We start from the raw sequence: 25,115 nt of genomic DNA, 5'->3' as shown, positions 1-25,115 counted from the left end.
CCATAAAGTTAATACCGTTGGGCCACTCTACTAGCTACAGTGGACATGGTCTTCAAGAGAGACTATTTAACCCTCTCAAAATACATAGGCCTATTCTTGTGGCTGTGAGTAACAGCTTGAAAAAGCAACAGAATCACAGTGTGTTTGGAGCTGGAAGATAGAACTGGTCATCATCTAGTCCAACCCTCTGCTCAAGCATGGACACCTAGAGCCAGTTACCTAGGACCATGTCCAGATGGCTTCTCTGTATCTTCAGTGATGGAAACTCAACCACCATGCTGAGAAACCTGTGCCAGGGCTCAGTCACTCTCACAGTGACAGTGTATTTCCTGATGTCCTTGTTCTGGGCATCACTAAAAAGAGCCTGGCTTTGTGTTCTTTGCACTCTCCCTTCAGGTATTCAAATAGATCTTGAGAAAATCTCAAGGCACTACACTTCATTGGATAAGACATTTCAAGCATTCTTTCCTAAATTTCCTCTTAAACAGTTAATGATTTTTGAGGCAGCTCAAGAATCTGACTTTTGATTTCAACACAATATTTTGTAAAACCAAATTTTATATAAACATCTATCTATCTATCTAGATATATATCTTTTAATCTACAGCTCTGAGAGAAAATTCTCTTAAGAGCATATTATATGTTTAATACAAAATTTAGTAGAAATAACAATTCAAACAAGTATCATGACAAAACCAGGAGGGACACACTACTAAAAATAACATTTTTCTTTTGTGCACACACTTAAGACAGAGGGTAAGTTCTCTGATTAAGAATGCAAATAACTTCTATAAAAGAAAAAAAAGGAAGAAAAAAGAAAAAGGGTTTATAAGAAGCTATTTCAAACACTCTTGTGAAACATGTATTAAGGGATGAAAGCTAACGTAAATGTCCTACGAAACACATCAATTATACTTGAAGTATGCATTCCTCCCCCCCCCCCCCCCCCCTTAATAACCTCTAGAGCTTATAAATGATAAGAACTAGTAATAATCCAAATGGAAGTACAAACATGTTTGCAGTAGATCGACTGGTGTTTAGGGAAAAACCACTTAGAAGGGAGTGGGCCTCTAAGTTCAAATCCTTCAGGCAAAACAGCCCAAAAGGTCAACAACAAGAAAAGAAAAGTGATGTTGTTCATCTTTCCATCTGAATTCCCAGAAGGTTTGTCTGAATGAACAACTGGGGGCGAAAATTCCACCCACCCTACTTAGTGTTTTAATATTTTTTTATACAAGAACTATTTTTTTATTGGCAGGTTATTAGATTTTGGACCAGTGTCATTTGACTAGGCTTGTATTAATAATAATGTGGTTTATGTGGTGCAGGGTCAGATCAGTAAAGCGCTGTTAACAGATGACAGGTTTGATTACCGTTGGCTTTAGGCAAGACATATGGATCCCTTAGGAACAGCAGCACAGGCTGGTGGGACAGTTTGCTGGAAAGGTCAAGAACAGGGATGTCAGTATCAAGGGACAACAAACAGAATATTCTACAAACTAGCTTTGATAAAATGCGATAGCTGAACTGTGCAGGAGCCAAGCCAATGTGTTTCTGTACGCTATCACTGCCCAAAAAGGACAGACTACCTCCTGGGAGCAAAACTCACCTCTCCTCAGACACACAGCTTGCAGCTGGCTTTGAGAGGTCCTAATCCTGCTGTGCTCCCTGGTATTTGGTGTAATTCTGAATACAAGAACACCCACAACCAGGTTCCATGGGTCTACAGGCTCTTTAGGCCACTTGATATATTCAAAATTTCACCACACTTTCCCATCTTTCAAAGCACTTGCTGTACTCCACACCCATGCAGAAAAAGTCCTTGCACGCTCATCACAGGGCTGTTGCCCACCCTGGTCAGAGAACCCCAGCCAGTGCAAGCCCTCTTTGCTCTGGTCTGTACATACACATGCCAAGCAGAACAACCAGACACATACAAAGCTCTATCAATGTACCGGGGAGTACTCAAACTTGTAATTCCTTCTGCTGAATCTTCTTGCTATGAAAAATACACCTCAATGGGTAAAAAACATTTCCAACAACATTTCCAGCCAGTAAAGCAAGCATAACAACACTCAGTTCACACTGCATTAAATGGATCTAGCACAGCTGAGGAAAAGAGCCACAGTATTTAAAAAAACACATCTAATTGTAATCCTAAACTACTGCTATTTTGTCAATTGCAAGGAACAAATACAGTAAACACCAACAAATTTAAATAGTTTATTAATCTGGTTTCCTAGAAAGAACAGGAATCAAGCTCTCACCTTGATTCTTCAGATTCTGTTTCATCAAAAGAGCTGCAAGAAAAGTGAGAGGAAACTTTAGTTACAACAAAGGGAGATTGTATCATTTCACAACAGCACTCCTTGGGAATAACATCATCCATTTTATTGCACCACATTCAGAGGCATATGTATCTGTCTGTCTATCTATCTATCTATCTATCTACCTACTTACCTATCTATCTATCTCTCTATCTCTCTCTCTCTCTCTCTATCTATCTATCTATCTATCTATCCATCCATCTATCTATCTATCCATCTATCTAGTACAGTCTCACTGTGGGTATTGACTGATGTCAACTACAAGTGAAAACTGCAAGCCTCTCTGCTTCTGATTCACTCTAGAGACCATTCTGGCCCATAGACACCTCTGAGTGCAAAACAGCCTTAAAAATGTCTCCACTTTCTTCAGCTTCTATCCACATCAGATCCACACAGCTTCCTTCAAAGTGCAAGAGAGTTGTGTAACATTCTGGGAGGCAAGTTCTGGTTATGCAGTTGGATTATCAACTATGTCATCTTGCACAACAGAAGAAATTATTCTTCCTACAAAGCTTAAAGCTCCAGATGTTAACAGAGCTTCCAGGTACCCTGTTTTGGGTATTTCTGTAGTTATTACTCTTTTCATATTAAGATTTCCTTCCCCCATCCTAATCAAGAACTCTTCCCGCGGAAGGGCAATGGGGCCATTGGGGTAGATGTCATCAGAAAGGAGATCATAAAATTATGACAGAATGAACTTCTATTTTGTGCAGACACTCTGACACAGTAATACAGGCAAAGGCTTTCTGTGGAACTTTAGTGTGTGTTTATGAATATCTTACATTTCAGTAGATACTTCAAGATCTATTTGAAAATCCTACTTTTTTTCTCATCTAAATTCTCCTTTGTTTTCCAGGAATACTACATGAAACCTCACTACTTTGAGTCTTTGAACAGGCTGGATTTATTTTATCACCTTTTGGGGATATATAAACATACTTACCATGAACCTAATGCTCATTTATTTTATAGTGTTAGAGTTGGCAGCAAGACCATTTTAAGTCAGGGGAATTGCATCAGCACTGTGTGGATACAGGCCTTTTGGCCTCCACGTACTTTTTTCAGCAAATGAGAACTTACCCACAGCTTTCTGCTTTTGGCAAAGTAGGTACATGGCGAACGTTCAGGAAATCGAGAAATATTTTAGGGAGCTCTTCATTTTCTAAAATGATTGTCTGAAAAAAACAAAACCCAAACAAAACAAAATCCCAATATTTTTTTCTGTTTGAGATATTTCATATGTTTTATCAGCTACCAAAACATTTCCTGTTTGCAATGCTTTTTAGTTCTTTTTTTTTTTTTTTAACACCTATTTTGGAATGCTTAAATTTCAACTCAAACCCCACAGATCTTAATGAATCACATATAAATACATTCAGGTGATGCTACCACATTCTTTTTCACCTTCCATCACTGGTGACAAGCAAGATGCCTCTCAAGCAGAGATGTCGGATTCTGGAGCTAAGTTATTGGCATGCTAATTTGTGAATAAAATTCTGTTTATTTAAAAACATAAAATAAAGCAGCTACAGCTCAGTGCTTTCACATTCACCTCGCAGAAGGCTCTTGTCTGGCACATCAGTGTGAAAAGGATGTCTCCACTGTTGCAATTTCATTAATGCATTCCTTGGCTAACAAGGGACACTCTTTGGCTTGACAGATCAGCTTACAATGTACTCCTTATATCTATGCTGTGACTCCTAATGACAAAACTCTGGCCAAAGACATTCTGGCTAGACCTTCCACATTCTTCCACGGCAATGACATAATGGCTGTACTCCATCCTCCTTTGTTTTTCCATTGATGAGATTATTCAAAATTTTCAGTACATTTGTTACAAGTACATTTAAGAATATGTAGGAAATGACTGAGATGCTTAGGTGCATGTTCATAATGAAAGAATGACTTTTCAAGGAAAAACCAGATCTCTGACAATTTCAGAGAAACAATTGTTGGTGTTTAATTTTCACAAGGCAAACCAAACAGTTCATAAAGTCAACTAATGTCTCACTGGAAAGATCAAGCCCATATTTATTTACTGTTCAAACTGTAATACAGTCTCACGTGCAAATGAAAGCTTCAAGCTCTTCCCCTAAACACCTTTCCTTCAGAAAGGCCTGATCCAGAGTGACCAGCTTCACTGGATTTTTATATAAAACAACTTGTACAAGTAAAGCTATCTCAATTCATCCTGTCAATTTTCACATCCTGTGTTGGAACAAACCCAGAGAATAAACAAGTCTTTGGTGATGGCAAGTAACATTTCTTTGCTTACATTCAGGAGGTAACTTGTTCCTGGATGTGCATTCTTTTATATCGCAGAATCACTAGGTTGACACAATGCATGTATGGGATAACAGGATCACAAAAAAACCCCAAGATTAGGTTGGAAAAGACAACTAGAGGTCATCTAGATTTTAAAGCAGATTTTATAGCAAATGATTTGATTACTGATGTAATGAAAACCAAGTGTAAAAATTCTAGAATAGGTGCTTAGACTTAAAGAGAGAAACATATTTGAAAACAAAGATATTTGAGAAATGCTTCTTTTTTGTTATATTTACAAATCTGAATTCGGAGTCTATATTTCTTCAACAGCTGAGGCTATCACTAATAAATCTGAAAAAAAAAAACCCAACCAACCAAACAGCAGAAAAATGCAACTTTTGAAGTTTTCTGCTCTAGATTTTAATGGATGTAACAAAGCATAGGTCTGAAATGTTAGGAAGTGTTAAGCCTTTCAGTTCACCTCTATATGAAGATGCTGCATTAAAAAACGCCACTTCATTTGCATTCTGCAAGATCAGCACTGTGCTACTGCAAAATTTATCCTGTTCTACATTCAGGATATGCACAGAAGAAGGGGTGGAGGTGGATGCATATTCAGAGGGTGTGTGAATTGAATATCAATGTGCATGATTTGCTCAAATAAAAACATCTTACTAATTACATGCAACAAACAATTGCAAAAAGTTGTATAAAGATGTGTAATGCTTACATGCCACCTCATGCTCACATATTCTGACAGCCTTCTTCCAAAAGTTAAGCTGCCTGCTGAGGCTGCTGAAAAGAACAGTGATTGCCAGGAAAAAAGAGAAGGATACATCACTGTATGAAAGGAAAACTCCTGACAGCTCTCACAAGCCTATTTGTTTTCTTCTTCAACTCACTCCAGATTAATATCTCATTATCTTCATTTTTTTTGTTGTTTTCACAACATACATCAAGCCAACCCAAGACCTGCAAACCCTGTCCTGACCAAATATATTTCACAAAAAGTTGTAAGCAAATAGCACTGGTTTTAATGTGTTCATCCATGTAGATTGTTAACTGCCAACAGCTCTGCTTCAGTGATCAATAAATCTGAAAATGTAGAATTTGCAGAGAACCAGAGACAGTTTTGCACTGTGCACTATTTTGGATGTCACCTAAGTTGACTGGGAATGTTGTCATTTCCAGAAATTCCAGGGAGGAATTACTGCATTGAATAAAAGATTTTTCAATGATGTCCTGTGACATGTGTTTTAAGGACTTAAAAAGTAAATGAAGGTTCAAGTTAATTATATTGATTTGACTTAACTGATTTTGATATAAAAAAGGGCCAGAATACAACCCAGCTAGCTGTTCAGCTAGCTCTTGACGTAGCTGAACGTGAGAGATGGCCACTGACTCATGGATGGTAGCCAATGCTCTGTGGGGTTGGCTAAAGGACTGGAAAAAGAATGGTTGGCAGAGAAAAGGAAAGCCTATTTGGGCAGTTGAACTGTGGCAGGACATTGCTGATCGAATTGAGAGAATTCCAGTGAAGGTGAGACACATTGATGCTCACATTCCTAAGAGCAAACCTACTGAGGAACAGCAACACAACCATCAGGTAGACTTAGCTGCAAGAGTTTCTCAAGTAGACATGGACTCTGATCTTGATCTCGACTGGAAACACTGAGGTGAGATATTCTTAGCTTGGTGGGCTCATGATTCATCAGGACATCAAGGCAGAGATGCAACCTACCAGTGGGCTCGTGACAGATCCATAGACAAAACCGAACCAAAAGAGAGAAAAACCCAAACAGCAACAGCTAGGAGCCACACATAAACCCCAGAGCCACACTGGATTAGGTATGCCCGTCTAGTTGCATTTCCCACCTTTGGTGGTGACCCAAAGTGGATATCCAGAGAAAAATGTAAGCATTCCAAGCTTCCTATTTAAGTTGTTCAAAACAACAAGTCTAAGTCAGAAACTGTTACCATAATTGGCTTAATTTACCTGGAATGTCCTGCAGCATGACATATTTTTGACTTCTGGCTAAAAATTTGGAAGAAACATCTATTCTGCAAATTCTAATTAATAGTTGAGAAGAAAAGGAACCAGTAGGTAAAGCCTCTAAACCACTGTCTATAATTTGTGATGTATTGTGCTCAATTGTAGCCGTTGTTGAAGTGAATATATGACAATGCCTTGTAAGCATGGCCACTACCTTGTTTCCTCTGCACTCAGAAAGTTAAAGATACAGGTTTTTCAAAGAAATAAAACCTCACATTAGTTGGTTAGTAAAGTGAAAATCTAATACATCCACATTGTACGAAGATCATAGCAAGGAAATTCAGATGCATTGGCTGATTGAAGGCAGGGGGCGAAGTATGTGTATTGCCTTCCTAAAATAAATTAAAAACCAAAACCAAAACCAAAACCAACCAACCAAACCGAAACCAAACCAAACCAGAAAACCAAACTGAAACACATAACACAGCCTCTGGCAAATGATTTGGGAAGTGACTCCAGAAATATATTTTTCAAACTCATTGATTTCAGCTGAACTAAAGAGTATAAGCACTGTATTTTCTTGGAAAATCGTAAAGGGTGTTTATCTGTTACTGTCAAACTTTAATGAACTGCTCCACGCTTCACAAAAAAAACCCAAACAGACCACAAGGGAAAGTGTGATGTTTACATCAGCAGAAATGTTGTGGGTTGTTTTGTTGGTTTTTTTACATTGAAAGGGTGCAATTATTATTATGTAACATAAATCACACAAAAAAAAATCCCTATTTTTCTGCCGTATCAGTTTCATAAAATCATGTTCCCTACGGATGTCATTGATTAGTTGCACATGTTCTTTCAGTGACATCTGAAATACTTAATTGTTGGTTATCTTTTCTCCTTCAGCAAGTAAAATATAGTCACAAAATTGCAAAGGGACTTGTTCTGCCTTAACCTTAGCTAGATGCCATCATGCAGTGGAAAACAGTGCTAAAATATCACAGGATAATGCTCTCCAACAGGGGAGACATATAAACAGCATAATGATTTCCCACGAGTTTCCTTCTTAGAAAATTGTCACTAAAGCCAGGGTAAATGGTGACATACCTTCACAGAGGACACTGTGAAATCGAACACTGGCATTCTAGTTAGGTCCAAACCTACTCATCAGCCAATTATAACAGTAACTGAACATCTTGCTGAAAACCTGAACAATACTACTTTGCTAACCTTAGAAGATCATGCCAGAGGAATGCATTGTTTTCACAGATTTTTTTTATTAGATTTTATTGCTGTTGTTGCCATTAGTGAAGAAAAAAAATGTAAAATTTAATTTCTTACAATTATTTACCACACTTTCAAAGGCTGCTGGAATAGCTCCTGGAGGGGGGGAAATGAAAGTGGAGAGCTGAGTTACAAGGTTTTGAAGAGTCCTCACAGACTTTTCCATTCAATCGGGTTTAGTTTGAAATGCTGTACTGTTAGGGTGATAAAGTTCATGACAGATTTTCCTCTCTTCACAAGGAAGGATGCTTCACAATACCTAATTCTGTGGCACAGCTAAAATGGGGGAGAAGAAAATCAATACATTCCAGCTACAGTAAGTAGGCTGGAGTGTCAGTCTCCACTGGGACCAAAGCCCACATCTTTTAGCACACTTTAGAGTCTATATTCTTCTGTTAACCTGCTTTTCCTGAACTGCTTTACACAGTCCCACAAAATGATAAAAAGGTTACCAAAAGAACACATTAACTAAAAACCAAGTAGATGAAGGAATCAGACTTCTAAGAGCAAGCTTTCCTTTTTGTTTTTCCCAAGTAATAGCACAGACAATAATGTTTTATATTACTCATGAAGAACCTGACTTCCTTCTTCGTTGACGATGTTGCTATAGGGTGTCAAAAAGAATTATTTAGAATAGAATAGAATAGACCAGGTTGGAAGAGACCTTCAAGATCATTGCGTCCAACCCATCAACCAATCCAACACCACCTAAACAACTAACCCACGGCACCAAGCACCCCATCAAGTCTCCTCCCGAACACCTACAATGATGGCGACCCCACCACCTCCCCGGGCAGCCCATTCCAATGGGCAATCACTCTCTCTGTATAGAACTTCTTCCTGACAACCAGCCTAAACCTTCCCTGGCACAGCCTGAGACTGTGTCCTCTTGTTCTGGTACTGGCTGCCTGGGAGAAGAGACCAACCTCTGCCTGTCTACAACCTCCCTTCAGGTAGTTGTAGAGAGCAATAAGGTCACCCCTGAGTCTCCTCTTCTCCAGGCTAAGCAACCCCAGCTCCTTCAGCCTCTCCTTGTAGGGCTTATGTTCCAACCCCCTCACCAACTTCGTTGCCCTTCTCTGGACTCGTTCCAGCAAGTCAACATCCTTCCTAAACTGAGGGGCCCAGAACTGGACACAGTACTCGAGGTGCGGCCTAACCAGTGCAGTGTACAGGGGCACAATGACCTCCCTGCTCCTGCTGGCCACACTGTTCCTGATGCAGGCCAGGATGCCATTGGCCCTCTTGGCTGCCTGGGCACACTGCAGGCTCATGTTCAGCCTACCATCAACCAGTACCCCCAGGTCCCTCTCTACCTGGCCGCTCTCCAGCCACTCTAAATAAGATGTCACTTAAATTGTTGTAGTAAGGATTCTCCACTTTTCATTACTACTAGAAACATTCATTGATGGGGCACTTTTGTAAGAACAGGAGGAGGCTATCAAACATACTTAGAACTCTGCATAAAGGACATAGAAGAAACAGGAAGAATGCAAACATACAGAGAACAACACAGAAATGATGCCCCATATGAAGTACCAGCTACCTAACACTTCCCATGTGCCTATCAAAAGGAAGTCAACAGTATGCATGCCATCTACACAGTGGAGCTTGAAAAGGAACAAGATACTGACTGTAGTTATTATATGCCAAAAACCTTCCAACAAAGATCCAGAAGTTACTACTTGAAGGTCAATGTAAAGTCACGTAAGTGAAACAAAATAAAACCAAAACCAAAACTCAGAGAATTGCACCACTGAACCTCAAGACTGGAGAAGAGTAGAAAAGTAACTGCACTGATTTTCAGATCAATTTATTGTACTTCCAGTGAGCTCACCAGATGTCTCCTGAATGACAAATCCATCTACCATAGCATTCTCATGTGACACACAGGATAAATGAAACAGGTGGACGGAAGCCCAATGGGTTAAAACACTGCTGGATCATCACTGGGAAACTGTATGCAGAAACTCACGACAATACCTAGAAAGTACCAGCATTTCTACTGAAGTCTTGTCTAACTTCAAGCACTTCACTAATTTTGATTTAAAAACACTACCAAATAAGGTTTAAGTTAGTGAAATACTTTAGCTAGAAAGGTAGTTAATTATACATTTACAGTTCCAACTAATATTTAACTGCGAAGTGCAGGGCCGATTGACTTGAGGCTAAGTGTACAAATATAACCTGTTTGATGTGAAAAATACAATATTGATTTTTAATTTATTTTTTTTTTTAAACTGGGAACCTAAACTAGTGGGAGCAAACAGTGAATCTCTCTGCAGCAAAATCAGAGACTAGCCCTTGAAAGATTAAAAACAAAGTTCAACAAACTACAGTTCCTTTGAAAAATAAAAATGAAAGGAAGCAGTCAATATAATTTACTAAGACACTGCTCAAAGGATTGGAGGTTAAGACAAAGCTGGATGAGAAATGAAGAAATCAACAGAGCAAAAGGAAAAGAAGCTGAAGGGCAAAACAAGTTAATGATATTTTAAAAAGTTAGTAGGAACAAGAGAGGCTTTTAAAAATAAGTAACAGGAAAAAGTAGTACACAGCATAAGCAGATCCATTAATGACATACACCAAAATAGATGCACATATTTAAATGGATGAATTGAAGTGTTGTTTTTTTAAAGTCATCAGACCACTAAGACAATGGGCAATTAATAACTAATTACAACTATGTCAATAATGCTGCTGATAAACAGGTGCAGGAAGACCTTATACAAGAATGCAGGTATCAGCCAGTAGATCTAATCCCAAGACTGCTCTCTCAATATTGGGGTTCAATGCATATTTCTGACTCCTTCTCCTTCTCCTTCTCCTTCTCCTTCTCCTTCTCCTTCTCCTTCTCCTTCTCCTTCTCCTTCTCCTTCTCCTTCTCCTTCTCCTTCTCCTTCTCCTTCTCCTTCTCCTTCTCCTCCTCCTCCTTCTCCTTCTCCTTCCATAACCCTTTCTTGGAATCACAGGGTCATCAAATCATTTAAGTTGGAAAAGACCTTTAAGAACACCAAGTTCAACCCTTAACCTAGCACCACCAAGTCCAGCACTGAACCACGTCACTAAGCACCAATCTACACACATTTTAAAATACTTCCAGATGTGGTGACTCAACCACTTCCCTAGGCTGCTTCTAGTGCTTCACAAATTTTTTGCTGAAGAAATTTTTCCTAACACCCAATCTAAACCTCCCCCTTTGCAACTTGAGGTCATTTCTTCTTGTCCTCTCTCTTGTTGCTAGGAAGGTGAGACTGACAACCACCTTGCTACACTGTCCTTTCATGTAGCTGTAGCGAGTAATGAGGTCTCCCCTCAGCCTCCTTTTCTCCAGGCTAAACAACCGCTCCCCCACACGCTCCTCAGAAGACTTGTTCTCTAGACCCTTTACCAGTTTCGTTGCCCTTCTCTGGACACATTCTATCAATTCAAAGTCCTTCTTGTAGTAAGGGGCCCAAAAGTGAACACAGCAGTCAAGGTGCAGCCTCTGCTGATTACAGGGGCATGATCGTTTCCCTATTATGACTGGCCACACTATTCCTGATAGAGGATTCTGTTGGACACCTGAGCACATTGCTTCCTCATATTAGGGCAGCTATTGACCAAGACTCCCAGATTGTCTCCTGTGTGGCAGCTCTCCAGCCACTCCACCCCAAGCCTGAAGCATTGCATGGGATCACTGTGACCAAAGTTCAGGATGTGGAACTTGGCCTTTTTAAACCACATACAACTGCTCTTGGCCCTTTAATCCAGCCTATCCAGATCCCTTTGTAGAGCCTTTCCACACTCAAGCAAATTAACGCTCCTTCCTAATTAGTCTTGACTGCCAGCTTAGTGAGGGTTCCCTTGATCCTCTTGTCCAGATCATTGATAAAGATCTTAAAGAGAACTGGCCCCAAAACTGAGCCCTGGGGAACACCACTACTGACTGGCTGCCAACTGTATTTAACTCCACTCACCATGACTCTCTGAGACCAGCCATCCAGACAAATTTTTACCCATCAAAGAGTGCACCTGTCCAAACCATGATCAGCCATCATCAAGACATCATCATTAAGCTCTGAACCCTCAAGATATACTTTGGGTACACTTGTTACAGTAAAAAAAGTCAGCAGGACTGAGTACCATGAGAAAACTGAGGATTTATAAACTAGTATGCCTGTACCAGGGAAGTTAGTAACAACCTCAATAAAGAAGAAAAGAATCATAGGGCTGCTGTGAAAGGAGATCCTGCTTCAAAACTTACTGTGATCCCTGAAAGGGACAACACATACAGATACAAATGGCACTGTTGATACAGCCTATTTTCATTTCCAAAAGGCTCTGTCAAAGACCCCCACCTAAGGCTTCAAGGAGAACTCAGCAGCCACAATCCTTACAAAAGATAAGTAAGTAGTAACAAGTACTGGAAGAAAAGTTAGGAGAAAAAAACAACAATGATGGGGTTTTAGCCTGATAAGTGATTAGGGGAGAGGCATGCTGGTGGCTACAATACATACTTCAAAAGATAAGCTTGCTATCCTGCAACAATTTAAAAAAGCAAATTAAAAGTTTATTAGAAATTGATAGTAAAGGACTAAAAAAACAAATAGAAACAACAACAACAATAATAAATACATATTATTATTCTAAAAAATAAGGGGCCTTAGAAGAATGGAATAGGTATTTGAATCATGGACCAGAAGATACTGCAGGTGCTGAAAATTTCCATGTGTTTAAGGAGACACTGAACAGATTGATAGAAAAGGAATTCATTGAACTCAAAATGCATGGAAATGGAGAGTGTATTAAGGAGGAATTGTCAAATCTTGTTCTCTCTGATCTCTCTCTCATGTACCTGCTGTTCAGGCACTATCTACTCCAACTATGATTTTATACTATGCCACCTGAGTTATAGGGTAAACTGTACTACTCCACAGCAGTAGATGGCTCCCCTATAGAAGGATGATGGAGCATGGCTGGAAATAGCCAACTCACTTGCTTCTTTCTCCACTTCGCTCATCCTTTGTGCCATTCAGGGAGCCGAAAGGAGCCGCTTCCACCTGCCAGTTCTCATCAGCAAAACCCCACAGTGAAAGGTTTTCGTGCACACACAGCCCCTCTCCCAGCATTAGCAAGGACGGAGATACGCTGCGGGGACATGGGAGCTATACTTCATGGATCATACGTGAACGACTGTTGTGGCAGAGGACTGAGCTGCAGGCTGACCCAGTGGGCAGCCAGCATCCCCTTTTGCAAACAGTGAAGATGAAGGGCTGATGCAGGGCTGATAATCCAACACTTCTTTCTTGCTGCCAGCCCTGTTTTATTTTAGAAATATGCATGTTACTTAGAGATCTGCAAAGCCAGAGAATATTAGGACATACCAAAGACAACAAATACTTTAAGAGAAAACATCATGTGGAACCAAATACTGTTTGCCTTGTTTTGCCTGTATTGATTACAAACTATCTAAGAGAAAATGTATTCCTGAATGTAAATTAAGAGGTGAAATGGCTGTTATTGCAATTCACTAGAAGTTTTATGTAGATACACTGTGAAGTATATGAAACTAATTCACATTTAATTAAAAATGCTGCTTGACAGAGAATACAGTTTTGGTTGCAGAATGGCTGCAGTCTTTGTAATTGCAGGCTTATTTTCTAGACATATTAACATAAACAAAAATATTTTTTTTTCCTGCTGTTATTATGTTTCATTTCAGAGAGGAATTTGAAAAAAAAAATTGTCATGTTAACTATTTTGTCCTGAAAGGATGCTGTAGAGAGGGCGGTGCTGATCTCTTCCCACAAGCTAATTAGCAATACAACATGAGTGATAGCCTCAAGCTGCAACAGGGTAGGTTTAGACTGGACATGAGGAAAAATTTTTTTATGGAAAAAATTGGTCAGGCATTGGAATGAGCTGCCCAGGGAGGTGGTTGAGTCACGAACCCTGGATGTGTTTAAAGGTCGTTTTGATGTGGTGCCCTGGATATGGTTTAGGGGTAAACCTCGTAGAGCAGGGTCAATGGTTGGACTTCATGATCCCAAGGGTCTTTTCCAACCTTAATGAATCTATGATCCTATGATTTTTGCACTGCTATACTTTGTCTTTATTGCTGTGGTGGCTTGGCCCTGGCTAGGGGTAAATGCCCACCAAAGCCTCTCTATCACTCCCCTTTTAGATGGACAGGGGGGAGGGGGAAATATAACAAAAGCCAGTAATAAGGTAAAAGGAATTTTAATAACACAAAGCAAAAAGGCCGTGTACAGAAGCAAAAGCAAACATGGATGTTATTTTCTACTTTCCATCAAACCAGGTGTTGTTTTGGTCGCTCCTGGGAAGTAGACTAGACTAGACTAGACTAGAATTAACCAGGTTGGAAGAGACCTTTGAGATCACTGAGTCCAACCTATCATCCAGCACTATCTAATCAACTAAACCATGGCAAGAAGCACCCCACCCAAGCTCCTCCTAACCGCCTCCAGTGATGGTGACTCCACCACCTCCCTGGGCAGCCCATTCCAATGGCAAATAACACCTTCTGTGAAGAGCTTCTTCCTAACACCCAGCCTAAACCTCCCCTGGTGCTGATTGCCTGGGAGAAGAGAACAACCCCCACCTGACTACAACCTCCCCTCAGGTAGTTTTAGACAGCAATAAGGTCTCCCCTGAGCCTCCTCTTCTCCAGGCTAAGCAACCCCAGCTCCCTCAGCCTCTCCTCATAGGGCTTGTGCTCCAAACCTCTCCCCAGCTTTGTTGCCCTTCTCTGGACACATTCCAGCAACTCAACATCTTTCTTAAAGTGAGGGGCCCAGAACTGGACACAGTACTCAAGGTGTGGCCTTGTGGTGCTGAATACAGGGGCACAATGATTTCCCTGCTCCTGCTGGCCATACTATTCCTGATACAGGCCAGCATGCCATTGGCCTTCTTGGCCACCTGGACACACTGCAGGCTCATGTTCAGCCTGCTAATGACCAGTACCCCCAGGTCCCTCTCTGCCTGGCTGCTCTCCAGCCACTCTGACCCCAGCCTGTAGCACTGCATGGGGTTATTGTGGCCAATGGGTAGAACCTGGCACTTAGATGTGTTAAATCTCATGCCATTGGACTCTGCCCATCTGTCCAGCCTGTCAAGGTCCCTCTGCAGAGCCCTTCTTCCCTCTAACAGATCAACACCTGCTCCCAACTTGCTGTCATCTGCAATCTTACTGATGACGGATTCAATCCCCTCATCCAGATTATCAATAAAGATATTAAAGAGCATGGGGCCCAGCACTGATCCCTGAGGGACACCACCAGTGACTGGCTGCCAGCTGGATGTGGCACCATTCACCACCACTCTCTGGGCTCGGCCCTCCAGCCAGTTCCTAACCCAGCACAGAGTGCTCCTGTCCAAGCCACGAGCTGACAGCTTGGCCAGGAGTTTGCTGTGGGGCTCCAATATGCATAGTGGTTGCTTTGGAGGACAGATGCCACCAACGAATGTCTCCACGCCTCTTTCTTTCACTTAGCTTTTATACATGAGCTGATGTCATATGGCACGGAATACCCAGCTGGCCCGGCTGTGTCCCCTCCCTAGATCTTGCCCACCTCTCATCATACTCTTGGGGTGAGGGAATGTTGGATAAGTACAGTCTGGGTGCTCAGCTCAGTAGCAGCCTTTGAAACACTAGTGTGTCATCAACACCCAGCTACAGCACTGCAAAACTCAGCATTACACAGATGCTCTGGGGACAATTATCTCCAGTTTGGCCAAAACAAATACAACTATACTTGCAAATAGCCCTTCCTAAAGAGGAAAGCTATGAGAAAACCTGAAGAAAAGGCAGTGATTAAAGAAATAAGTTCTACTCCATTCTTCAGAGCTAGAAGCAACAGAATACTAGTTCAGCAGTCAGAGTAACTGAGGAGCAGGTCTGCAGCATGACCAGCTTTTCCTAACCCCCCCAAAAAACCCTGCTCTTTGGAGAATAGAATAGAATAGAATAGAATAGAATAGAATAGAATAGAATAGAATAGAATAGAATAGAATAGACCAGGTTGGAAGAGACCTTCAAGATAGAATACATAGAATACATAGAATAAACCAGGTTGGAAGAGACCTTCAAGATCATCGCGTCCAACCCATCAACCAATCCAACACCGCCCAAACAACTAACCCACGGCACCAAGCACCCCATCAAGTCTTCTCCTGAAAACCTCCAGTGATGGCGACTCCACCACCTCCCCAGGCAGCCCATTCCAATGGGCAATCACTCTCTCTGTATAGAACTTCTTCCTGACATCCAGCCTAAACCTCCCCTGCCTCAGCCCGAGACTGTGTCCTCTTGTTCTGGTACTGGCTGCCTGGGAGAAGAGACCAACCTCCGCCTGTCTGCAACCTCCCTTCAGGTAGTTGTAGAGAGCAATAAGGTCACCCCTCACAGACTGTTTTAAGACATAGATGTTGGATTGGATGTTGAATTTATTTTGTTTTGTTGTTCAATTACGTGCTTTTAGTCAAACAACACAGCTTCAAAGGAATGAAAAAAAGCCAGAAAAATGCTGAAATATTGAAAAATATCCTTCAAATAGTGTTTTCACTTCATTTTAGCTTCATAAGAAAGATCCCACAGCTCTAACCCATTTTGCTGTTTTTCTGGGTATAAGGCAAGTGTTAGGTGGTTAATGAAGCCTGAGGACATTAGCTATGGAAATAAGTCTTGCACGCCACAAGAATGATAATTCCATGCAAAACTGTATCCAAAAAATCTAGAAATCATCTGAGGATTATTTCCTCATCTACATCATTTCCACAAGGTGCTGTAACAAAAATGCTATTCAACTCCACAATAACTTACTTTGTCTCCCTGATATTTTCTTGTCAGAGGTTTTGGGTCAGAGTAAACTCTTGAGAAATGACTCGACATTCCCTTTGAAACTAATTAGACTAAGCAGCAGGTACCCACTCCAAAGTCCAAACAAGAGAATGGAGAAAGCACAGGGAATTCACTGCACCTGGGGTTAATGAATGCACTGTGTCATTTCTGTTGAAGTAAAGAAGGGGTAACTTTGCTGACCAAATATATTTAGATTTATATGGTGAGGAATTGTTTTTTTCCTGTTGGAGTTTTAAAAATTGTTTTGTTGATGTTGTTTTTGTTTTGTTTTTCTTCAGTTTTGAGTGCTAGTAGACCTTTCAGCACAAAATGCTGAATAAAGACTCTAGGCTATTTCCCAGTGTTGCAAGAGTAATTGCAAGGAACTTAGTAAGTGTAATCCTGAAAATTACACTAAATTTTAGTCAGCTTAATAAGAAAATATATGTTGCATCTGCAAGACAGCTGCTTACCTTTAGCAGCAAAAGCAAGGTAAAAATTATTTTTGATGTTGTTGCTGTTGTTTTTTGAAGCACAAAGTAAGCAACAAGAAACTCAAAAGATGAGAGGGACATGGGGGGCTCAGGAAAAAGAGAATTAGTACAAACAGATACCAAAGGAATAGAACAATAGTATCAATGCACTTGTTTTACTCTGTGAAAGCAACAGGCTTTCTTGCAGAAGCACTGTAACAGAACCCTGTTTAAAAACGTGCACTTCTCAAGGTGCCATTACATTAATTTATCTTTGTAATAATGGTAATGTTTATAACATTTTCCTAGCTCCACAGGACAGCAAAACCCAATGAGCTTGGAAGAATGCATTAAATACTGTGCTGACAGCATTAGCCATTATACAAAATAACCTATTTTCTCCTTGAGAAATCCACTCTGGATTAAATCCAAGTGGTTAAAGCCAAAGATTCAAATAATCTCTTCTTGCCTACTTATGCTACAGAAGCAGTGTAACAAACAGTTGAGGTGTACTGACTCTGACCATATGGGCATTAGAAAAGCTTAGACAGCATTTAATGAATTACACAGGCAAGTAGGAATCAATGTCACAGATAAAGTAGGACACTTTTTTAACAAACATTAATGTGCATGGTTAAATTAAGTTCTTGGTAAATAACTAGCTACTAACTATGCTGTAAGAATATTTTTGCCAAGGATCATACTTCATGGATTGTTTTTATCAGAAAGGAAGACAATATAGATGACATAGAGGACAGCAGGGCAGTCAAAATGGGATAAATTGTTTTATTTTCCAAAACATCATCATGGCAGAAGGATGCTCAAGACTGCTCAAAAATCAGCTGTAATCACTTCAGCAGTAAGAGTCACTGCAGAACAGGTAGGTGGACAAAGACTAAAGTCAGGGAGACAAAGTAAGTTGTGGAACCACATAGCATTCCAGTTACAGTACCTTGTGGAAAAAATGCAGATGAGGAAAAAATCCTGAGATGATTTCTAGATTTTTGACAGGACATTTGCATGAAATTATCATTCTTGTGGAGTGCTTGCATCATCAAAGTATTTTACTGGTCTGGTCTTGTCAAGAGGCTGGGTTTCTTAAGTCTCATACTACCACACCTGTGGATCTTGGCAGATAGGCTATTTCTATGTTAAAATAGATTGATTGAGCACTGTACCCCATTTTTCAATACCACCCATGATACATACTACTCTTCCAGAACTAACACATTAAATAATCTGAAATGGTTTTGTCTTACAATAACCATTCCTATGCTTTATTTACTGAAATATTCTTCTGTCACATATCTACATTGCACTAAAATCTGTCTAACAGTTATAGATCTTGTTCATGCCAAAATTCTGCATTAAATACCCTGAAAAGACAACTGTCAGGGAAAGTTCTTTGTCCCTCTTCCTCCCATCCCAATTACAGCAGAGATCCGACATCAAATTATTAAGTTATTTACTCATCAGTGAAATGAACTGTTTGCAGAGTCAAACCCAGAATATTACAGTATGATTTTGTCTTGCTAAGGAGTCAACAGCTTTATAAAAATATGGAAAAAAATTGTATAAATAATAAAAACCCTAAGCAACTATGAGTCAATGCTATGCTAAATTCCAGATGCTCTTTGCAGTATTAAGTACTTGCTTGCTCTCCACTTTGATCTGCAGTGGGAACTAATGTTAGCAGACGCACTAGAACTACACAAAATAACTTCTTTTCTCTGCAAGCACATGAATCCTGCTTTTTGTTTGCACAGAGACACTAACATAAGTTGCAAGGTCTTCCGTGTTTTGCAAAAAAAACCCAACCCCATAACAATCCCCTATCCCCCCTGTCCTTCGTTTTTCACCCTCACCACTCTGGCAAAAAAACTCACCTCTCTTTCACAGAAATGAGCATGCCTTGTTACATGCTGCTCGGTAACTATAGGAGCAAATCAATAGCAGCTGAATGCCATCTGCTTCGGGCAGCAGAACAGCACCAAAAGTGTGAGCAATGCATCTTCCCTTATTGAAAGGTTATTTTATGCAAGTAAACAATTCATCGTCTTCTTGCACGCTTGATGCTCATTTACCACTTTTGATCAATAAAATATGCAAAACAACAAAAAAATTGAATCCTAAGAGTAGTTCTGATGTCAGTGTGATAGTTAATCAATATCAGGTCTCTGTTCAGTAAGGCAGGCAGTAGGGTAACTCCTTTATTGTATGAACCCAGGAAAAGTGTGGAAATGTGTCTTGTTGCCTCTAAAATGCAGTAAGAAAGTGAGAAACAGAACTTTCAGTCTGAAAAAAAAAAAAAAAAAAAAAAGGAGAATGAATCAGTGAGTCCTATTTTAATTGCATTTTTTCCTCTCACCATGCAAAGGGTACTTAACATCAGCTCACTTGAGCATTTGTTGCAAAGAATCTGTTGTTACGAGGTAGATGGAGCTATACTATCATTTACAGAGATATTTGGTTAAATTGTAGTTATTGCAAGATGTACTTTGGGCAGCAGCCTAGTCTGTCTCATTCTAAAGCTGCTCTACCTGATTAAGTCTTGGTTTTCAATGTATTTATGTTTCAGACAAACTCAGTTTTTCTGTTAAAAATGAACTGCTATGGGAATTTATTTTGCAGTGTGTTTATTTTAGTCAGACCACAAACTGCCTTATTACATTAAGCCTCCTAACAATTGATTCAAGTAGAGTACTTTTCTCCCAACAAAGAAAACAACATCACTTTTACAGATGTTGTAGAATAAAACCTGCAATTTTTGTTTTGTTTTGTAAATAACACAAAATACTTAGCAGTTGCTACACACAAATGTTCTCTTCTCTTGTGAGCCACAGATCCTAATATATATCAAAAAGTAATTAACCAATCTCTCATTTGAACAGCAACTTGCAGATCATATCACAAAGAAACAAACCACAAATTTAGTTGCACCTGGTATGTTCTGATCCACATGTAATACTTTATCTTGTTCACTGTGCTTTCATGCTTGTACCTAGAAACACAGTTATTAAGGTATGAGGCTTTTACAGGCTTCTGGTTATCTGAACTGAAGAAAAGCTTCTGTAAAAGAGGACATTATGAGATGCTTCTGTTTAAAAGAACTATCAATTACAAGACTTAAAAAAAAAGGAGTGAAAAATTACTGTTTTTCTGTACAGACACCTCACAGTGTACTGGTCATGGATTACCAGAAAATATCTCTTAAAGTGAAACCAAGCAATTCTGAATAAAAAGTAATTTAAGGACCAGCTTAGAACCAAATACTAACTTGCAGTCAAGCACCAGCACTTACATGCAGGAAACCCAGCAAATCTCTTGCTAATTGTTTAATTCTCATAGTTCTTACAAAACCAGGACAACTGGAAGCACATGCCTTTAAATCAGCCTGTACAGAATTTTTAACATATTGACCAGTAATCAACAAAACACACATTTACACATATGATAAAAGTCCCTCTGACCATCCAATTTGGGGTTTAGGTTATTTAAATCTGTGAGTTAGAGGCAGATTTGGAAGCCAGAGTTAGAAGTTTTTATTTTATAATCTTATAAAACCCCAAATATTTGCAGTTGTAACAGGCAGCTGCCCCTTCTATGTTACAAAGCTCCTTCTGCATGCCTTCTTAAAAAATGCTTATGAGTTTATATGAACTCCAATACTTGGTTTGATCACATTTACAGAAGCTTAAACAATTTTGATCAAATTAATAATACAGAACATAACAGTGAAAGTGCAGTAGCTTTGAGTCAATGACCCAACTAGCAGCAAGGGTATAATTTAAAGTCAGAAATTTCCAGTGCATGCACCGTTAGCCACAGTGAACCTGTTACTGCTCTAAAGGGAATTGTTTGCCTCTTATTAGATTTTCTACAGCACAGCCATAAGTGATAAATGTACTGCTGTACTCACTGTCAAGTTAATCAATGCTGCCAAAGTTTTGTTGACCTAACAGTAATCCATAAAGTGAGCGGCATTTTCTCTATCCCTATGACATCTCGGTCCTCAGTGGGGATACAAATCTTACAACAGCATCTTAAAAAAAATGAAAAAACAAAGCAAAGCAAAGCAGGGTGGGGAAAAGATATCTTCAAAATCCTGTCTTTAAATTAGCGGACTGTGAGAATTCCTTGCCTCTCTGACAAATTGCTTAAAAATGAAAGCCACACCATGGATTTAGTTTGACAGTTAAAATATTAGCTAATGGATAATTTCACAGAGGATAAAGCCTTGCCCACTAAAAAGAAGGTGAAAAACAGCTTCAGGAGTCGTCCAAAGAAACAGTTAGAAACATGATTTACTTTGACTATACATTACTGTACTGGTTCAAACAGACCACGGTGCAGCAATTCTGAAGACAGTAATGTGAAAACAATAATAAAAAATCACCACCCTAACACCTGTCTATTGCTGTATCTGGGTGTGATTCACAGTCCATTAAGAGGAACCACCACTGAAAAGAAGAAAAAGTCAGGAAACAACCCCTGGTAGAACAAGCTGTTCCATAAACAAACTGCTGGCATGATCTCACAAGCAATTATAGACGTATGAAATATGAATTGCCATTGATTTTTCTTCTAGAGGTCACTCTGCTCCATGTTTTACGCAATCTAGGCATTTATTTGGGTGGCAAACTGACAAGTTTTTACAGAATTAACAGAGCAATGTAATCCTTGCTCAATCGCAGGTACTTCATTATGGTTCTCTTCCTTGACACTTGTCCCTCCCAAAACTCACTAGCAAGGGAGTCCATGATAAAGGTGAGGAACAGTGCAATTATTTCTGAAAAGAGCCCATCCCAACTTGGTCATCAAATGCTTATTTACTTCTGTGTTGATGGCAGACAGGCAGCATCTCGTGGAAGTCGGCATTTTTCACAGCATAGCAATCCTGCAGATTATGTTCTGCAAAACTCTCCAAATTGTCGTTATTGAATGAGGAGAAACAAGATTGCAAGTTAGTTCCCTAACAGAACACAGCTATCTGGATGTGTTGAAAATCATAATAATATTAAAATACTGCAAGAATTCCAAGCTGCTCTCCATAAAGATCACAGTTTGGGTTTTTTTTTCCTTCACACTTAGCTACTGTTTGATGTTCCTTACTCAGCAACCAGAAAGCTACTTCTTTTGGCCCGTAAAGTCCACAAATGAGGTTGAAACCGAGAATCATAGATAAATTAATCAATCATATATTCTGGATTTTTTGGATAGCATTCTTCTTTAGTTCTATTATTAATTTTTGGCACAAATACTCTGGCTTTCTTATGCAGGAAGAATTTGCAAAGGCAGTTGCACCCTTCATTCCCAGTGATTCTTCTGTTGCCAAGAGCTCTGGTTTACCCTGCAAGTGAGCCTTAGCATTTGAAGCTCAGGTTAAACTGCTGGCTTAAGTTACATTTCTTGCTGCTTCAATGAAAGGACAGTAGTGTAATACTGGAGTATGGAGAGCTTGATCAGACTCTAGACTCCATGATGTGCAAACAAAAGAGATTATGCCATCAGTTCAAGTAAATCTGGAGAAGGGGTACTCTGAAGTCAGAGTGGGTATGGATATAGTATAAAGGTTCATAAACTGCTTATAGTGGAACTAAAGTCTACAAAAACCCTTGTATTCTCTGTTGACTGCACAAAGAGGTGACCTTCAACACATCATCAGGAGAGAACACTATGACTAAGATGTAGATTGAATAAAGTAGTCAAATGGACAAAATTTTAAGGGGAAAAAACACCAAATGAGAAAAAGTGGGAAGATGCAGAGTGATTTAGGATGTTGAGAGAATCTGCTATAGGTATAACAATGGCAACATACTGGTTACAACTGGTTGATATTCTACAGGGAAAATATTTTAAATGTTTCCACCCATAGATTAACAAGCCCAGCTTCTCCACCTGACCTGCATCTCAGCATCAATCAACAGTCCAGTGGTGCAGTCCCTTTGAATTTCTAAGTGAATGCCACTATTTTGTACAAGTGGGCAAAAATAATTGCCCAAGCTAGAGAATGTTTTTTTAATATATTTTTTGGTCACATTCAATTCCTTTTGAGATGCTAAGCCTAGCTATTCCTTTTGAGATGCTATACCTGGCTATTGCTGTATGTTTACATTAATAATACTGTTTCTAAGTATCTGCATTGTACCACAGTTGTCAACACCTTCCTGCATCATTAGAGCACTAATTCTTCACAACATCCACTAATTTTTGGGTTTGATACAAAAAAAAAAAATCCCAATATCTGATGGCAACTTCTCTTGCAGTACATGTCCTCATCATTCTGCCATTTAAAGTAGGATAACTAATTAAGGCTACATGATCAAACTTGCATGGATTTATTTATTTTAAAAATCCACCTATAAAGCAAGTAGAGCACTGTTACATGGCATATAAATACAATACCATTAAAAAAGCAAAGTGCTTCCCAACTCTGAAGTTACACAAATAATGCTTTTCAAAACTATTAGGATGTATCACTTCATGGCCTTGACTGAGTTCAAATGCAAAGAGAAACATCTGATGGCATAATGCAGAGACAGCAGCATTTATGCCGGTGGCTGTAAGACTGCTGTGAATCCTGCTCATGGTCTTTTTCTCCTCTGTAATCTCTTTTTACCAAGTGCTTTTGAGTTGTCGCATAAGGAACCTCCCCCCACCGTAGCCAATGTGAGAGCTGGATCTCATGTTGAAAAGTGCACTTGGAGAGCTGGGTGCTTTCACAACTGGAGAAACTAGGAGAAGTTTCACTTGTCTAATGCCCTCATGATTTCTTGGGCATATTCTGTACATTTTCCAGAAGCCAGCATTATAGGGAAGCTAATCAGAAAGCCACAGTTACTTGGAATACAACTCTTATCTCATAGTGATTTGCCAGCAAAGATAAAAAGAAAAACTATGGTAAATGACCTGTGCTCAAAGTACTACATCTGTTGCAGCATATTTGTTATCATCAGTTCTTGAGCTGATATGACACCATGCTATCACAGTTATGAATGCTGTATTTCCCTACCAATGATGATATTCTAGAAATAAAAAATAAGACACTCAAAAAATGGAGGATGAACTCCCCCAGTCAGATACACATAACTGGAATGACATTTTCTCAGAACATTTTATTGGGAAAGTTAACACTGACCTTTTCATTTTCCTAGAATAGACATACCCAGTAGGTTGCAACAGCATAAGAAATAAGATTTTTATCCTACCTTTTTAAAACTGTAATTCTACAAAAGCAGACTCCAGCCACATTGCTGGTGTAAAGGCCAGGGATGCACCACACAAACTTCTGTTCAGAGAGAGCAGTTTAAAAAGCTGTGACAGTTGGTATATTTGTGCTATCAGTTTACATAAATGATGTCAATATCCACAGCAATGATACAGCTGAACTAGCCAGGGTAGTTCTGCAAAAACTGTCTTAGAAATTTGTTTGCATGGTGTGTAACAAATTATGTGTACCCTCTCCTGCCTTCTTGACAGCGCACATTACTCCAAAGCCTTATATATACAACAACTGAACCAACATGCAATACTTTCTTTGAATATACTAATACTGAAAGCCTATAAATTTATTTCAATATTTAAGGTGACAGAAGATTTCTCCTCATGCTGATGCATTCATTATCAACAGGCAAAATGCTGACACTTAAAGGGAACAGCCAGGTGGTTTTCCTGTGGTTTGTCATTAATGGAAATATCCAGAGGATCCACATGCATAATGATACATACACTCTATGGGTCAATACCATTTGGCATGCACAGACAGATAAAAGAAAGAAACATCCTTCAAAAAAGGTCTACATATGTATCATTAGGGAGACCTACCTGTATTAAAAATGAATCAGAATACAAAGTGTTAGGCTTCAGTGTCTGCCAAACACAGGGTTTACTGTTTATTAACATTAAGCAAACCACACATAGAGACTACC

At 39.5% G+C, this 25,115-nt stretch overlaps 1 protein-coding gene across 1 annotated transcript in view; it reads right to left on the bottom strand.

The window, feature by feature from the left end:
• The window catches only part of SNX24 (sorting nexin 24), a 105,333-nt gene that overhangs the window by 5,233 nt on the left and 74,985 nt on the right, over positions 1–25,115 (bottom strand). Inside the window, exons 4-6 of the mRNA XM_054178566.1 lie at positions 3,408–3,502; positions 2,268–2,300; positions 1,374–1,438 (exon numbers count right to left, since the gene is read on the bottom strand). Of these exons, the coding sequence (XP_054034541.1) occupies positions 1,374–1,438; positions 2,268–2,300; positions 3,408–3,502 (193 nt within the window). The remainder of the gene's footprint in view (positions 1–1,373; positions 1,439–2,267; positions 2,301–3,407; positions 3,503–25,115) is intronic.

Source organism: Dryobates pubescens, chromosome Z (assembly GCF_014839835.1).
Source record: "Dryobates pubescens isolate bDryPub1 chromosome Z, bDryPub1.pri, whole genome shotgun sequence".
Taxonomy (NCBI): Eukaryota; Metazoa; Chordata; class Aves; order Piciformes; family Picidae; genus Dryobates; species Dryobates pubescens.
This window is presented reverse-complemented; position numbering and strand designations above follow the sequence as displayed.